At 36.3% G+C, this 18722-nt stretch overlaps 1 protein-coding gene across 2 annotated transcripts in view; it reads right to left on the bottom strand.

Annotated features, from left to right (window-relative positions):
• ATP2A2 (ATPase sarcoplasmic/endoplasmic reticulum Ca2+ transporting 2) overlaps positions 1–18722 on the bottom strand; it is a 45726-nt gene that overhangs the window by 10066 nt on the left and 16938 nt on the right. For both annotated transcript variants that reach the window (XR_004409320.2, XM_033008358.2), the window contains exons 6-15: positions 13190–13270; positions 11302–11387; positions 9915–10379; positions 7154–7242; positions 3732–3834; positions 3074–3205; positions 2862–2984; positions 2475–2693; positions 869–1204; positions 345–565 (exon numbers count right to left, since the gene is read on the bottom strand). Coding sequence is in view for 1 of the 2 variants with exons in the window: in XM_033008358.2 (XP_032864249.1) it covers positions 345–565; positions 869–1204; positions 2475–2693; positions 2862–2984; positions 3074–3205; positions 3732–3834; positions 7154–7242; positions 9915–10379; positions 11302–11387; positions 13190–13270 (1855 nt within the window). In the remaining variant the exon portion in view is untranslated. The remainder of the gene's footprint in view (positions 1–344; positions 566–868; positions 1205–2474; positions 2694–2861; positions 2985–3073; positions 3206–3731; positions 3835–7153; positions 7243–9914; positions 10380–11301; positions 11388–13189; positions 13271–18722) is intronic.

Below are 18722 nucleotides of genomic sequence, written 5' to 3'. Positions count from 1 at the left end.
AAGTTATACATGTGACTAAGTTATCTGAAATACTAGATGCTGTAATATTTGATCAAGGTTTATGTTTTCCTATTCTAGAGAATTATTCTGATAATAGAAATAATTTTAGTCACCTACTGAGCTAGAATATTGTATGCAATGCAATGTGAATCTTTTGTGGTATGCTAAAATTCTCCAGTAAAGACTAGGCTAGGAGCATGCATACTTCCACACACATTGTAATCAATTAGCTGGCAAACCTGTTTCTCTGGTTTTATTGAGAAATACTGAAAGTAAATAAACAACTAAAAGTCTCCCATCATCACTACGCTAGTTCAAAGGAAAAAAGTAAATTTTAAACCTACCAAACAACTTCTCCAACATTGGAGGAGATCAAGTAGCGGATGAACTGTTTCATGTTGTTATAAATTGCACGTCCTTCTTCCACAGCAGCTACAATAGTTGAGAAATTATCATCGGCTAAAACCATTTCAGAAGCAGTTTTAGCCACTGCAGTACCAGAACCCATAGCAATTCCAATTTCTGCTTTCTTCAATGCTGGGGCATCATTGACACCATCACCAGTCTGAAATAACAATTTGAAGTTTAAAAAAAAAAAAAAAAAGGGTGGGCATTGGGCATTTACATATAGGACCAGAAAGGATTTTTGCATTGGGTATGGTTTTGAATCTTTATCAAAATAAAATAAAACTAAAAAAAAAACCAAAAAAATTTAAAAAAACACTGAAGTGCAGAACTATTAAATGGCTTTGAGTTCAGGGTAACACAGAAGCAAGCATTTTCCAGAATGAAGCATTACTCTAAAAAGGCATCATTTGGGTTTAAACAGTGTGTGCTTTTTAAACCAAATGAAAGTTCAATTACTTACCATAGCTGTAATCTCATCAAAAGACTGAAGAAACTCAACAATTTTAGATTTGTGGGAAGGCTCTACACGAGCAAAGCAACGGGCATGGTGGCAAGCATCTCTCTGGGCAGCAAGTGAGAGTTCATCAAATTCACGACCAGTAAAGGCTTTTGTAGAAACATCTTCATCTTCCACAAAGATACCGATGCGACGGCAAATAGCTACTGCTGTGCCTTTATTATCACCAGTAATCATAATAACCCGAATACCAGCTTGTTTGCATAGCTTTATAGATGAAGCTACTTCAATTCTTGGGGGATCCAGCATGCCCACACAGCCAACAAAGGTCAAGTTGGTCTGAAACAAGACAGCACCAAGTTTTAGTGCAAGATCTTGTACACTTCTCCTCTGACATTAGCAAAACAATCATGTTGCTTGCACGCTAAGTATCTCTCAGCATAGCGACATTTGTTTTTACTCCCTGTTCACAATACTCTGTGGTTCTACACTGAGCAAATAAGACAGAGACCTGTGTCATCCTGCCATTTGGTCAAAACCAGTGTTTTACGAGTGATATACTTGCTCTTATGTCAGGGTTTGTTTTTTTTTTTTTTTCTTCTGAAAGGGTTACTTCAGAGAGGTTATCTGTTTCATCATATTAAGTCTTGACAGCACTCTAGCTCTGACACTGAATTCAGACGCCTAGAAATGAACTGAAAATTCAAGCCTATATGCACACTAACAAGTGAAAAAAAGGTAAATAAGGATTTAATGCTTTTGGAATCACAATGCTACATGGTACCATCTACATGATGACCATATGGGAGGGCACAATTAATTCCCAGAGCACAACCACACTCTGAAATGGAATCCTACCTTTACAAACATATCTTGCTTCAAATGCACTAGTTTTATTAGCTAAAGCATGCCCTAGTTGTCAGCCTTGCAAATTCAACCTGCAAGCAGTCAAGTCTTTCTTTTCTGTAACCAGTGCCAGAAGCACAGAGTACAAGCCAAAAACTCTCACGCAACTGTTGTCATTTCCCCCTCTAAACCCGAGACACAGGTTTCATTTGAAAAATTACAGAGCAGCTACGTTGACTAATAATCATGGATTGAGCTTTTGCAGCTGACAGTATGGAGTCAGGGAAGTGAACCTGACTCTCAGAGCACAAAATGGCAGGTGTATTTCATCACAAAATCCCCAAAGAAGTCTTGCAGTTGAGCAATATCAAACTGAAAACCACTAAAGCTGAAACCACAATGAAATTTTTGGAGTCTCTCAGTCAGTCTCCAAGAACATTTTAAGGTGTTATGATCCTGAGGACCTTATGTATATACATAAAAAAAGTTGCAGCTAGCTGTTTAACTGATTTCTTCTTATACTTTTAGCCAAGCAGCAGCATGTATACCAGCCATTAAGAACACAGTTTCTTCAGGCACGTATAGTCTCCTCTTAAACTGAGCATTCCCTCCATACATGTGGCTAGCTATTGTGTCTGACACCAAAAATACCCAGAAAGAGGAAATTCTCAGTATTTCCTCATGAAATAATCAAACATAAGGAGTCACTCTTTTCCAGTTTGGGACAGGAAAAAGCATTAAAAGGACATTTTACTAAACTTACCTCATAGTTAATGAAATTCGAGGAGTCCTCAAGATTCATTTCCTCTTTTCTGGGTGGATTGTCGTGGGTTGCCAGAGCCAAGCAACGCAATGTGTCTCTACCAGTTCCCCATTCTCTAATGACAGACATTATTTTCTGCTTAATGCCTGGGGTTAATGGTATTTTAGCACTTCCCACACGTACATGCGTACATCTGTCAATTACACCTTCGGGAGCACCCTGCAGAGGCAAAGGAGTAATTTAGCTTAATAAACCCCTTTCCGTTACAATATTTGCTCAAATTACAAGACCTTCCTTCCTCTTCAAGCTGCGTTTGGTTGTGCCATTTAGTACTGTGCTACCTTTGCAGCCATTCCATAACTACACTTTCTCAAGTGAGGAACTGACCTTAACAAACATTTTACTCATGGATGTGCGGCTTGGTTTGTTCGGTGTACAATAGACAGACATAGACTTTCTGTCTCTTGAGAATTCCAGAGTGAATTCTTTCTTCATGAGTTGTTTTATCACCTTATAAAAAAACAATAACAAAAAATGCATTTAGATAATACATACTACAAAGCTCACTCGCCAATGAATTCTAAATAAAGAGTACTGACCGAGTTGCAAGCATTTGCACGTTCAATTCTAGAAAGTCCTTTCAAGTCTGTGTCAAATACATTCATCTTTTCAACCAGACAGGTAAGTGCTGTTTCTGTGGCTTCACCAACTTTTTCATATACTCCCTTAGCCTTTAGTTAACACAAAGCAAACAAAAACACAGAAGTTTACTTTAAATCTCACCTGTAAACTACTAAAGACAAAAGTTCAAGTTTAACAACGGAAAAAAGCTTAATAAGACTTACTGTGCCTCATAAAAGTTGCAAAACTGTTTTTAAAAGCAGCTTTGGAGCATATGTTTTTAGGAAATTTTAACCCTTTACTCTCCAGACTAGAGAAGGATGTCAGTATTTTGTCATCAAGCATTTAAGTCATTATGAGGTGCAGAAACCTTAAGAAGGCGAGTCAAAGCAAGAAAGTAGCAGTGCATTCTACACACCAGATCTCCAAGTCCCAGGTTATGCTTGTTGCCTGGCTTTAGTCCTCTCAGTGTCCAACACACAAGTCACTCCCAGAGTTAATACACCAGACCACCTAAATACTCTCCCCCCTTGACTAGAAGGGGATTTACCACTGAAAGGTATTATACATAGACAGATGAGAAGAAACATTTATCCTCATTCTCACACTCTCCTCTGTTCTAGGATATGTACTTACTTCATTGTAATCCAAAGAGGAATCATTACAGAGCGCACAGATCGTTGCAAGTTCCACAAGGCCATCATACTGGCTACATTTAATAAGTTTGTCATCTTTATGCCTTTCCAAAGGAAGAGAAGGGGGAGATAAGTTAGTTATTTAGTATTAGCATCTTGCCTTTTCCCCTTCTTTAATCCCTTTCCTCTATTTCCATTTAGTACAATGCTTATTAGTTATGGACTTGGAACTATAGAACCAGAAATTGTTGACAAGAGCAGGTTTGATAAAGGTGAGTTCTGAAGTTCAGATCAAAGAGTCATGAACAGAATGACATGATTATCAATGATACCACTACCTGAATTACAAAAACCTTCTTTCCTCCAGTGACAGTCATCCAGCAACGCAGAAGAGAAGTAAAGAGCTCAGTGAAGAAGCATATGAAAGTAGTATTAGAGCATACACAGGACTTGGAGGGGAGCTCCAAGTAGGAGAGGGATAATGTTGGATTCCCTAGGAGTTTAGCTTCCTTAGCCTTACTGCATATTCTGCAGATTTACTGCCACACACAAAATGCATGTGCTGGACAGGCATAAAAGCAGAGTTGGCCTCTAGTTTCTTAAAAATTAATCTGTATTATATGTGAACCTCCTAAACCAATGAAAAACTAAGTCATTTCACAATACAAATTCCACTAGAAAATAAATACTCTTTTCTAGTAGTCATATACATTTAATGATGAATGTCTGCAGTCTTTAGAAAGAAGAAAGGTACATTTTCCTAAAGTAATGCACCATTTAGACATCACAAATAAGAAGCAACTTTGCTTTCACATTTGGAAACAGATAGTAAACAAATTAATTTTCTGGAACGTCACCGTGCTTCTAGAGTAAGCATAAAAGAACCAAGACAGTGTTCAATACTTATTTTCCCCTCTGCCAAAATTAGCAAGACATAACTCTCATATAACATCTTTCATGAAAGCTCTCAAGGAGGAAAAACAGTCTGGTGGTAGAAAGACATGGATCGCTACTCTGTTAGAATTCATAACATCGACTATGACACGTCCGATTATGTAAGCTTTTGTTCATCCTCTTGTAGTACCCACAAACAAATTCCAGTGTTGTATAACACAGCATGTGAACAAAATGCATCTTAAAAACACAAGTGTGTTTTTAAAGTTTCATGTTGCATATAATTCTATAATGATAAGCAGTGGCTTTAAACTCTCAACCCCTGTTTGTCACCTCATCTATCACAGCTAATATTTTCTGTTTTCACCTGTTCTGAACTTGAAAACTAGCATATTTGAACATCCATAACTTGTTATACCAGGGTGGTGGTTTGTTTTTTTTTTTTTTTTCCCTCTTGCCTGTGTGTTCCTTATCAACAATTTCTGAAGAATGGCAAGTGCACATGGAGTGTAAGTTGCTAGGGTCAGTTCTGGATAAGGGTGCTGTGGTTTTTTTTTTTTTTTTTTTTCTCCTTAAAACTTCACGCTTTTTGATTAACTCATCTGAAGGTCAAATGCAATCTGCTAGTTTTCATCACAGTTCTTAATTATTCTTAGTTTTATGCTTTCAGTTTGCAAGTAAGCATGCATATTGCAGATGCTGAGACCCAACAAAACTATTCCAAACTGTTCTGACAATCTCCTAATATCCCTGGGAAATCAGTCAGCACAAAATTTTAGGTTTCTTACCAGAAATATTTCTGATTTTATATTCTGAATGTATCTTAGGGTCAAGTTATGTATAAAATATTTTAAGTATAAATGAAAAAATATTCATTTATTGCAAAAACGCTTAATGGTTATGAAATAGAGCAGGCTGCCTACAGAGTTGTGGAAAACAGTACCTGAAGTTAAGTACAACAAAGAAACATCTGTCAGGAATGGTTCCTAACTAGAGCAGGTCCTGTTTTGGGGCAGTGCATTGGACTAGACTGCTTATTACAGAGTTTGCAACCCAAGCTGAAATCAGTCAACTTACTTAAAATCCTTACAAAGCCACCTATTTAAAAAAGCTGTCCATACATAGAGAAATAAATCAGCCCTAAAAGGTTTGTGAATTTAGCCATTTGTTTCTTTATGCTCCAACAACAGCCTTTCTGTGGTAATTTCCCTTTCACATAATGTTCTTAACGTACCTGAATGCAGTGCGATTAACATGCTTGTTCACATTTCCCCAATTTCAGCAAGTAAAATTAGAACATTAACATACATTGATGATTGTCTTAGTATACTCAACATCTGTCACCACACTATATTTTATTATTTTGTTTATCTAGAACTCTTGCGAGACCAGCTAAAGCATAATAGTTGGGTGCTTTACAAGATCTAGAATATCACCTTGCTTAAGTAAATGCTGCCTCTTGAAATGAAAGCATAAGCTTTTGACAACAATTAGCTTTGAAACAAAAAAGGAAATTGGGGAATTGGTATTTCCAGCTGCTAAGAACACCATGGTCTTAACTGCCATGAAAATTAAACAGAGATAATCACTATTGAGATCAGTGAAGACTGCATGGAGTCAGAGACATGGACGTGAAACTCCACAAGGTTGAGACATTTACAATAAATTAATCTTAATTCTACTTCATAAACAGTAGAACTCTATTCTGCAAGTAAAAATGAAGTGATAAGATTAAAAACACATGAAAAAAATGACCAAGTAAAATGAGCTGTAACACTCCAGTAAGAAGAGGCTCTCCTAGAAGCAGAACCCTAAAAATTTCTAAAGTTGTCAGGATGAACCGCCTATCCCACTAGCAGATACTTGCAACTGATAAAGTAAACCAAACATATAATTCCTTTCCTAAAGGAGTGGGTTTCACACCAGCTCAAATACCAAAGGCTGAGACAAACACACACATCTTTCAAGCCCAATAAGCTACTGAGGGTAAGGGACTGGAATTTACAGGAAATTTAAGAATTAACTCCAACACATTCATAAGATGCTTTAGAAAAAAATCTCCTACCTTCTCTGAGGCAGGGGAATTGAAACACTAAATTCACAGATTAACAGGTTCACCTGTTCAGATTTATGCAGTTTTTGTTTGTTTGGTTTTTTTTTTTTTTTTTGTTTGTTTGTTTTTAATAAAAAAAGTAAACATCATTTTGAAGCACTGGGATAGCTATTTTTAGTCCAGTAAGATTTCAGTAAAATAAATCTTCTCAACCTACCATTATTTTTGGTTTTAGATTATCAAAGGAACATAGCAATATTGAAGACTGTATTAAGTAAGTTTCATGAAGGTTTACTTTTCTAGAATTTAACTTCCTTTTACTGTTCATTACTTTACCCCCACCCCTTCAGTATGCATTCTTATTGGTTGAGATTTCATTTATTAACAATCACTATTGATTCATGCATTACTTTTCAAGCCTAAAATAATAGTCAATGCACAAACAGACAAATATTTAACTCCAACAGAACACTTACACTTCTCCCATGGGAGCATATGTTGAACCAGTTACAGTAAATTCATTCAGGGAACAGCTATCCCCTTCTACTCTGTCCAGGACAAACATCTGAAATTAGAGTTAGAAGTGTTACTAACTTTGAACAATAACTAATGCAAGAGATTTAAACAGGCCTTAAGCAAGCAAGTACAAGAAGTAAGTTCAAGTTGAATAAACAAGCTAGACAAAACCAGATATGATACTCTGCACTTCGATCTCATGTGTGTTTGAACAGCTCCCTATACTGAAGCACCAAGTACAGAAACAGCACTTCTGCTTAACAGATCTCATTTGAAAACGGAATTATGGCACAAGTTAATCAAAGAGTTGAAAACCACATAAACTATGTCCAGTTAACTTCAACTCACACATCCACTTGACAATCCTGACTATACCCAAGCTCTTCCCAGGCTTCAGACTCATGAATTAATTCTGATGTTTAAAACAGTAGTTCCAATCAGGAGCAGCACAGGGCAGCCTGGGCACTAACAATTCTTGCCAAAGTAAAAATAAAAGCATCTACAAACAGAAACTTCTAGATCTAAGAGGTGAGGTTTTAGGCAAGAGACAGATATATAGGCCAGTTTTCCTTAATACCAGCCACTAAGTGAAAGTGTTTCCTGTCCTGGTTTTTGAGTTAAGACATTCTACCATCCAGCACCCTGGTAGCTTAAAAACATTCAGACAGCTTAAGTGCCCTTCTAGCACAGGCTGAAATGTTATTTTTAAATAAAAACACCAATTTGAAGGATGCAGTTGTACTCCAGAAGATATCTGCATCTCAGTCTTTGTTTCTGTTTCCTTTCTAGGATTACTGCAGAACCACATTTGGGAAGATGGAGATAAACATAGTGCATGAAGCTGTCATACTCTTATGACTTGCTGGAGTGGTAGTCGAAAATAAAATAATTTTTCACTAATTGATAGTATATCTTAATGGAACTTCTTACCCATTGGTTAGTACAAACCATTTTGCCATATCATATTTTAGAAATGTCTTACTTCCCCCTCATTGTGCTGCCTTGTATTTTAGGCAAGCATCTTCACAAAACGCAGCCCAACAACTAGGTGTTCCACAACTGATCTGTATCAGTGTCTGGAGACCCTATAATCTTCAAAGTGATTTTAAAAATCAAAAAGCTAGACAGGCTGATAAATTAAAAGCCCACAAAACAGAGTAAGTGCATTCTCAGAGAGATATACCACCAGAAGATATTAAAACAACCCCTCAAGTCTCCTCCTAAAGCAGTATTGTTTGACTGAAACATTTTAACATAGGGTTCCTTTGAACACTCAGGAGTTACTAAACACTAAAACAAGTGGAATTACTGTTGTAAACCAGTCTTTTTAAGCTAAGCAATCTCTCTACTTCGAGTGAAACCAAGAATAAGTGTATTGTTTACAGGTACTAGTGTTTTGCTACATTTTGCAAAATTTTACCATGAAGGTGATTCTGTAGCTGTCAGAGGTTAACAAGGAACCAAGTAAGTTGTACTGCACAAGATCTAAAACATTTAGCCCTCTAAATATAAGGAGTAGAGCTTTATAACCTTTTAAATAAACACAACTTAAATGATGAGTTAACCAGGAAGCCTTCTGCTTTTGGCATCTGCATGATGAAAAAATCCCTGCAAAGACTAGGGCAGTTATGCAACTCTACTGCAAGTAACCTCCTCTGGCATACTGATGAGCAGCTGCTTTGTGTCTCTTAGGTATAAATACTACAATACTTAAGGAAGTAGAACAAGTCAACCACCAGTTAGGAAGAAAAAAGCCATCAATCACATGAGAATAGTGTTTAGGCTTACAAACTTTTGCCACTGGTGTGCAGTGCTCAACATTTACCCATTTGGAATTCTAACCCAATGTAATGGCTCTGAACATTTGATGTCATAGTGTTGCTATGCCACTGAACATCCACAATTGCTAAACAGAACTTAATGTTTTCTCCATAAAATTCCTACACAGAGTATCAAGTATACGGGAAGCAGAGAACTGCCAGCTGAACAGGCATTATGTCAAGTGACTAGGTATAAGAGACCCAAAAGAATTCTGGGGGGAAGGGAGGAGGGGCACATAATTTATGCCTATTTATGTCATGCATTGAAGATGACCCTGGCAACACTGGTGACAGGGTCAACTGTACCTCCAAGTTGCCAGATTAGCCACACAATATCGCACACTGAAAACACTACAGTGATCTACATCAGACCAATAAAAGCTCCTGAAGATAAGATAACCAAATAAAGGTGGAACCACTCAGTAGTGAAAATACCTTAGACTCTCCAAGCTACTGAAGTAAATCATCTACCTTTTTCTCATTGCTAAGCTTCTCCGTCATTATCCTCTTGCTAAATTAGAGGCAAGTTTTCTTACACTTACACACATCCTGCTTCTACAGTGTAACTATCCTACCTTTCTGAAACAGAGGATAAACCATACTAAGCAATTACCAGTAGACTGAATGGCTTACAGACAGGTCAATGGAAAGCTGCTTGCAAACAACTTTCTTTTCCATCAAGTGCGGGTACAGCTATTTTTGGCCATGACTAAATAAGGGAAGAGATAAAAGCCTTAAACACTACACAGTGGAAAACTGAATTAAAAGTGGAAGCTTATCTTAGGAAAATAAAGCAAGATTTTGATGATATGAGAACCAAAAGACTCAGGATCAAAAGAATTCAAGCAATGCTGACTATTCAGAGTGGCTGAGAAGAAAAATAGAAGCTAGTTCAACATACCCTGCAGACTGACATCTGATTCGTGGTCAGAGTACCAGTCTTGTCAGAACAAATGACTGAGGTGCAACCCAAGGTTTCCACAGAGGGAAGACTTCTAACAATAGCGTTCTTCTTGGCCATTCTCCGGGTTCCAAGAGCCAAGCAGGTGGTAATGACAGCAGGCAGACCCTCAGGAATAGCAGCGACAGCAAGGGCAACAGCAATTTTAAAGTAATAGATAGCACCTCGAATCCAGGAGCCACCGTGAACAGGATCATTGAAGTGACCAATGTTTATTATCCAAACAGCAATGCAGATAAGCGAGATGACTTTAGACAGCTGCTCTCCAAACTCATCCAGTTTCTGCTGGAGCGGGGTTCTCTCTTGTTCAGTAGCGACCATCTCATCACGAATTTTGCCAATTTCAGTGTTTACTCCTGTTGCAATAACCACTCCCATAGCTTTACCAGCAGCAATATTAGTACCCTAATGTATATAAAAACAGGGAAGAGAAACCTTGTAGTCAAACTATAAACATGTTTCAGTGGTGGATTTTTTTTCAATTTAAGAAAAAACATATTATACAAGCCCAGACTGTGTTTCAGCTAGGATATGGAAAAAGGTGAAGAGGAAGAAAATGACATTCCCCCAGTTTCTGTAAGAAAATACTTCAGTGTATAATTTCTGCTTACAGAATGGGCTCCAAATGAATCAGGATTGATCTATTATAAGCAGCATAGTCCAACTCAGCTGCTGAGTAAGCAGTATGTACTTCAACTGGAATCTTAAGTGTGGTTTTCCTTTCTTTATTAGGATTGTATTTTGCCAGATTTAATGTTATTCACTATGAGTAATAGATGTGTTCTGTGGGGCTCCTTGTGTGAACACACTTGACATGAGAAAGAAGCTAGATGTTCTACAAGAAGCCTACCAACAATAAGAGCATTGTTATTTTGTTATCTGAAAGGCATTCAATGCTTCCTTTAAACAAATTTGAATAAATTGTTTCATTCCTACGTAGAAAGCTGGTTCTCAATTTTAGCCACACAATACCACAGTTCGTATGGGCATTCTTATCAGTCTTAAAAACTATTACTTTAGAAAACTAGTGCAGAAGCACTTTATGAGTGCACATGCTCCAGTCTTCAAGAATTTGTGAAGCATAAAAAAAAAATTGTTTCCTCATATAAACTGGTTTTGACAAGCATCTTCCCTGAGGACAGCTTTTTATTAAGAGTTACTTCTAATTTTTAATTCATTTAGTTAAATGTACATGGAAACACACGTGATGTGTATAGAGAATACAGCAAAATTCATACAGCTTTTAGGTGAAGAGCTGAAGTCCTGCAGTTTATCAGCTTCAATATTATTTTATAAAAGTTTTTAAATTCCAAAACAAGTAACTTACAGAAAAAAGCATATTCTTCTTGTCTTGGTTTACAGCACGAGGATCAGGCACAGGGTCAGTATGCTTAATAACAGACACAGATTCACCTAAAATAAAGATAATAGTCTTAAAAAGAGATTATACATGTATCATCTTGAGTCCTATAGGGAAATGAAACGTTACAATCCTGAGTCCTAAAATTTTAAGATATCAAACTTCTTTCCTCAACTGATTTAAATGCTTATGTGCAACAGGAAATATTTCAGCTGACAAAAAAACCTGAACATCTGGTTTTTAATGAAAATAGTAAAGGACTTATGTAAACATTTTATTTCACTAGAATTAATGAAGCATACACCATGTCTTTTAAGAAAAATGAAAAATGGTCAAATAAGCAGCCCATACACCACTCCTTTTAACGTAGCAAGATCTACTGCATGAATTAGATATTTTGCATGCTTCTCATGCAGTAATGAACATTTCTGTTCTCTATGCACTGGAAGAGGTATGTCATCATTTAAATAATTAGACCTAACCACTCATACATCTGTGATGGTATACATCACAGTCATACTGGCAGACTAAGTGTCATGAATCCATCTGTTGGTTAACTCCTTTAGTTGGAAGTCTTCAGAGACTTCTTCTATAAAGACCTTAAATATATCAATTTCTATAAACTTGTCACACAGGCTTAGGAAGGTTTATTTTCTATAAAAAGAGATGTTAATTACTACATCAGATTTCACAAGATGGTAACTCAGTGACTGAAGCTAAGAGCACACTGCTTTTTGTAAGCTCAAGACAGCCAAAGCTTCATACTTTTAAAAGCTCTGTAAAGTAGCATCTTAGACTTCAGTCCTACTTTATTAGTTAGGACACTCAAGCATCAACTTAAAATAGGCTGAAAACAAAAAAGATTCCATTAAAAAAAATAATTCCGTTAAATAAACAAAAGGCAATGAATTATTCCCTTTATACAGACTTCTGGTGGATTTCTTCTACTTATTTCAGTTCTGATAGGTTGATGAGCATGGAGTGCCTACATTTTCTTAAGCTAAACGTAAGTAAGCTTGATTAGTTCTATTCTATTCAGGATACGTACTGAGAAACTTTGGGGCCCGTTTCACAGATTTGAGAATTAATAATAGGTTTTTCTTATGAATACTTCACTGTTTTAAAATTCAGGGCTAGTTAACATTAATTTATGCTACCAAAACAGGCAGACAGATCTTAATGTTCCAGCTGAGAGAAAACCGTTATACCATGCTTGGTTGATTCCTAGCTTCTTTCCTATATTCAGAAGCAGTGCTTCTTTGTTTTGTTTTCAACAAATCAGAAAAAGTGCTCTAAATATAGCTCCTGCATTTGAGAGCCAGTACCAGAAAACACATGAATGTGTGCATAGAATTTCAGCAAATAAGGTTTTAGCCTACTGAGTCTTATACTAATAGCAGTTTAAAAGCTGCCTGTATTTCAAAACTTACTCTCTCAGGAGAGAAAATGGGTAACTGTTACAGAAGATATTTAGTAAGTTTTCCATACTTCCATACTTGAGCAGTGACAAGATGTTCAAACCTAGAAGACTGCATAAATTAGAATAGGAATTCTTAATTTTTTAGTTTAGTTTCCCCACAAGTTACCAATGTGTGTCTCTTGGAGGGAGCAGGTAGAAGAAAGACCAAAAAAGCATTACAGGTCTCAGTAAGAAATTAAACATGTAAAGCCAATGACGAAGCAACACATTCAGCCGCTCTGAGAGTTAAGTGACTAGATCAGAAATTTACTGCACTTGAATGCAACACAGTACTTTAATAGCTACAGGCTTGTTTCCAATGGATTATTCTAAACAAACAGTGAAAAGGCACTTTCAATTATGCACATAATTATCCAAAATTCACAGAAATTATACCTGTGAGAATTGACTGGTCTACTCTTAGCGTTGTAGATTTGATAGAAGTAATTCTTATATCAGCAGGAACCTTGTCTCCAACTACAAAGAAAAGAACAAGACAAAAGTTAGAATTTTGTTATTTGAGAGATTTCTAACTAAGCGTAGTACCTCTATCAGCCAGGAAAATGATTTTCCAGTAACTGTTCAGATGACTAAGATTACTAACAGCTTATGACTGCTTTTGTGGTTTGCAATACTCCAGTTTTCTGAGTATCCAATATACTTCAGCAATTTAGATTTGCCTTCAAGATCTTTACCCCCACCTAACCTCAAAGAAAGAAGTTGTAAATCACTGGATTGTTTCTCTAATCACATGACTACCACTTGACAGCAAAGGGAAAACATTCTCAAGAGAAGGATATCAATTTCAGAATACGTATTTATAAATAATCAAAACCTGTAGCTAAAGTGAACTAAGTTTCCTTTTCAGAACAACCGTCCTGGAAAGTCTTATGTCTGTTTTCTCTAAGCCCAAGGCCAGTCTTCCTCTGTCCAACAATCAGAATGTTATCCACATTTATTTATTTAGAAACTAGAAGAAGTTGTACTTTCCTTTTTTTTTTGGCACCAATTGTGAGAATAACATGCTTCTGCAAATCTGCTCATTTAATGTTATACTTTGAATACTCCCAGATGTTTCAGAGCTGGAAATTAATTTCAGATCATACACTAGCTTAATTTTTCAGTAATGCTGCTCTATTGAATATACCACAATCCATAACCCAGTTAAAATTTTCACAGGACTCTATGCTATGTTTATATTGTCATACATATTTCTACTTTGCAGAAGACAACAGTGGAGAAAAAAAAACAAAAAAAGAAACAAAAAAAAAACCACAAAAGCAACCCAGAAACAAATAAAAGAAACCTCCACTGTCAAGTGTTTGAGACACCAAAGCAGACAATACAAGTTAACAGCACACTCCTAAAGATGGCAGAGTAACGAAATCAGCTGCCAGAGCTGCATGGCCAGTTTAGCTCCAGCATCTCTATCATCCCAAAATTAATTCTTCCACCTTCCTACTTTCTCTTATCTAGCTTTTCCTAGTTTTTAAGAACTAAAGCTCCACCATTTTGTGACTACTGCAAATAAATGGCTGCATGCAAATTAACTTGCTAAAGCATACTAATGAGAGTCACATTTCTGACTCATATGGGGGGGTGTCTACATTCTGCATGTCAATATTGCTAAGACTGCATATAATAAAACATTCCTAACCTAAGTTAGCACTGCAAGTATTCAAGCACCAACTTCATTTTTATTATAAAATAATGCAAAGAAACAAAGGGAGAATATCTAACTAAAAGGAGCTCATCATCTCAGTAGATGGACTCTGTGTCCCTGCAGTAAAATTAAAACAAGCTGCAATTCCTGCAGGAACTGCTTATGCAACTAACAGCAATAATGCACATTAACAAATAATACCATGAAAACTCAGCAGTGGTGCTACAGCCTTAGAGCACACAACCACTCACACGGGAAAACTATGGAACAGAATGATGAAGAGGAGAATTAAGTGCTGCTTTAAATGTTAAGTAAACTTGCACCATGTCACTTTTTATAAGGTCAAAGAAACCCCAACCATTAAAACCAACAAAAGAATGCTTAGTTTTGCTTGTAGACTTAAAACGTGTTTTTCTAAGCATATGTATATGAAGGGACCCAATAAATAGCCACAAATTCCCTTTTTGTATCATTATAGCATGTGAAAACTAATTTAAGACCCAGTGCCCTTGAGCAGCAAGAGAAAATAGCATTAGACAAACGGTGACCTAGGCCAAAAATGGCAAAACTATTCAATATGCTCTCCTGATGTCATGGAGGTTTATATGCAGACATATAGTAGCAGCTGGTTTTCAGATATCACTGAACAACAGGCTAATACCTCAGTGCAATGTGGTGTAACGCCTGTCAATCTGCATAAACATTTTCAAAGTACTTAAAGCAGCTGGAAAGCTACAGTCAACTTAAATACACTACCTCATTCGACAATGCTGTTAAAGACTTAATCACTCCCTAACACAAAAAAGAAGCTGTTAAAAAAAATAATCGTAAAACATTCAAATAACTGGACAGAACCTATGGTAAAGTTTACAAGTAATTTTCCAACCTACTTCTGCTGAACAACTTAGAGCTGTTCAAACTCAAACATAATATTCACAAGATCTAAATTACTAGGAGAAACCCCTGCTCTAATAGACTACTGATACTTGAGCATCAGTATTTCCATGAGAACTACTGCTATCATTATCAGTTGCCTGAATCACCAGAACTGAAGCATTAAATTTACTATGCTACTGCAGCTTTCTAAGTTTATCTCAACAATTTAAGGTAAGACACATTATTCACTCACCACCTCTGTTTGAGAACGCTGCAGTAAAATATTCAAGGCATTTCCAATAGCCAGGAAAGCTGTACACCAGGGTCAATTACAGAATTATTTTAAGCCTCTCTTTGCAAAGTAACAGCTATGACACCAAGTCATTTATAGTCTTCAATATACTTTCATGAGCATAACTGAAACTAAATAGGAAATCATCCTATCATATATATGAACCCACAGGAAATTTTTAGTGAGCAGTCTAATGCAGATCTCATCTACGACTAGAAGGCTTTTTTCCATATAACTTAACACAGGAAAGAAACTGGGAGGGTTTTGTTTGTTTGTTGGGGGGGGGGGGGGGGGGGTGCAGCTTTTAAAATTCAGTTACGTTTCAGTCCACAGAACCAGTTAAAGTATTACCAAAGGCTTGAAAGACAACAAGAAATTAGGTGAGTATGTATTTGTGTTGCTCAGTACAGAGCTGATACAGTCTAAATGGATATAATCCCATAGTTTTACGTCTAAAATAGGAAGTCAGCTGCAGAAGTATTTTAATCTGTTATTTTAACTAAAGTTTTCTCAACCTAAATAGTCAGTTGATTTCTACAACAGTCCTGAAGAGATCACATAAGCTGCTTTCAAAACTGCCCAAATACATGTTCTTAAAGCATAGTCTAGGCAAATAACTAACTACAGAGTAAAAGAGCCCTTCTAACTAGAAGATTGACTGCTGCTTGGAAGAGTGAGAGCAGGGGTTGGTTCAAATCATTACAGCTTTATTCATAGAATCCTTTTATTCATACAAAAAATAGGATAAGAGTCCTCAAAACAAAACTACTACTTTAAATGTGTACTTTGAACACTGTTATCTGCTCTCTTAACTGCTCTGATCCCTCCCACACAACTGAAGACTTCTTAAGAGGAGGTTTACAGACAGATACATTATAAAAAGTGAGAAGTTTTGCTTCCTTTTTGTTAGCGTGTTACAAGAACAATTCATCTTCTTAGCAAAGTATGTGATCTGTTTGCAAAATGCCCATCTAAGTGATCACAGTAAAGGGAAGTAATTTTTCCTGTACAAGTCAGAATGGCTGTTCATATACAGCATGTACTCAATGCTTTCTTATTCGTGTTTATCATTAACCAAAGCTAGTGTCAACCTATACCTGCTATCAGCAGGCTGGGGTTGGAACTGGACCTTTGAAATAAAGATCATCAGTAGAGCTCTAAACTATTCTGCCCCTGTTGTCTAATTTTATAACTTTTTTAAGGCAAGTTCTGAAGAACTGGGATATTATTTCAACATATGGTTGAATAATTCAGGAACACAAACAACAGCTCCTGAAAGTGAGTAAAATCACCCCCAAAACAACCTCCATAAAACATCAAATGGAGAGAACAACAGCAACAAAGTATAAAATTGTGTTGTTTCACCCCTTTTAAGTGTCTTAATAGATCAATGTTCATTGTTGACACATTCCATGTATTCTGATTTTTAAGACACTGGTCCTTCTGCTGTATTAGGATACTCTAATTCCAGGCTAGGGTAGAAATACTATCAAATTCAGCAGATATAACCTATCACACTGCTATTAAAACATCTCTGATTCCGATTCAAAATAAACTATGCATGGGGTTTTACCATCAAAAGGGAAAAGGAGTAAGTATTAATTATTTTGCCAAAAAACATTAAGATTTAGCAACTATTTTCTTTAACTGTTTGAACATTATTATTATTACAGGTACAGTCATTCAAACCACTTTTCCTAATGAGATCTTTAGCCTCTTAGAAGTTCAGTTATTTCAAAGTTCCCTCTCTTGCCCCAAAAAGTTTCTTATCCTCTAAATTATAGGACACGCCATTGTGTGAATATTCACTAGTAAACTGAAGCAAATGAAAACTCCTACATGAAGTGTGGGTATCACCTTAAGGTTTAAGAATTTAAATGAATAGGCTTAAAATAACATATATGGGATGCTACGTACTTTGAACAACCAGAACTGAGTATTGTTTCTGCTGGGGGACGGTAACAGTTAAAACTTACACCTGAGCAGAATGGACTGATTCTGTTTAGAAGTATAGCTGTTGAGGCACAATTTTTTATATTAAACTTCTTTAACATGAACTCAGCTTAGCCCCTCTGCCCCCCTTGCATGCTTACAACCTAGTCTTCTTATTGTGTTTGATTTCCTTAGACCACCAGAAACTTCATTTTTCTTCCGCAGTAACAGGCCTTAAGCATTTAACACTTCCTGAACAGGGTATAATAAGATGCTACCTAAAATCAGAAGCTCTACAAAACAGGAAGGTTGAGTCCATCTACACTTTTATACAAGGCCAAGAGTGTCAAATTGTCAAAATTACAAGAGTGACTACAAAACATTTTAAGTCTGAGTTTCTACTCCAAACCAGCAAGATAGATTTCTTTTCCAACAAGATTATAATAGCACTGGTCCATTCAGTTTAGTAACCATACTAGTGAAACAGCATTTACTTTTACTGCCAAGGTGATAGAACAATACATTCAAATACATTCATTCTTTGCGTTTATGATGCATGCTACACATTAGACAATGTTCATTAAATAGCCTTCCCTATCGTACGCTGTTCTGCAGTCTGGACAGACAGAAAATATCCACAGACCTTCCTGTACAGTCTATGCAGAAGTGTGATTATCCTAACCTAAGTAGTTAGAGGTAGAAGTTAAAAAAAAATTAAAAACAAAAGACTTACAGATATTGCATTCTTAAAAATGAAAACCAAAAAGACAGTAAAAGCTTAGCTTTTGGGAAGCAAAATATTTTAAAGTTGGAACGGAGGGTTATATGAATAAAAATTAATATACTAAACAGTACATAAGACTTGAATTATTCCCACTTTATTTCTTCTTCTTCTTCTGTAAAAACATACTTCTAAGTGTCATTCTCTTTAGAGAGAACACCAGAACATAAAATAAGATATGCCAACTGACAGGTACCCTGCCCATAAGTCTGCACTTATTTCTAATGTGAATTTGTCTACCTTTAGCTTTTAATCGGTGGATCTATTTATATCACTGTCTTCTAGACTGAAAACTCTTGTGATCAGCCTATATAAATATCTAATAGCAGAAAGAACAAACTGGTGTTAAGCTTCAACTTTTGTCAGATCAGGTAGAGAACAATGA

Source organism: Tyto alba, unplaced genomic scaffold (assembly GCF_018691265.1).
Source record: "Tyto alba isolate M040663 unplaced genomic scaffold, T.alba_DEE_v4.0 Super-Scaffold_44, whole genome shotgun sequence".
Lineage (NCBI taxonomy): Eukaryota > Metazoa > Chordata > Aves > Strigiformes > Tytonidae > Tyto > Tyto alba.
Note: the sequence above shows the minus strand (reverse complement) of the source record. Positions and strands in the feature narration are given on the sequence as shown.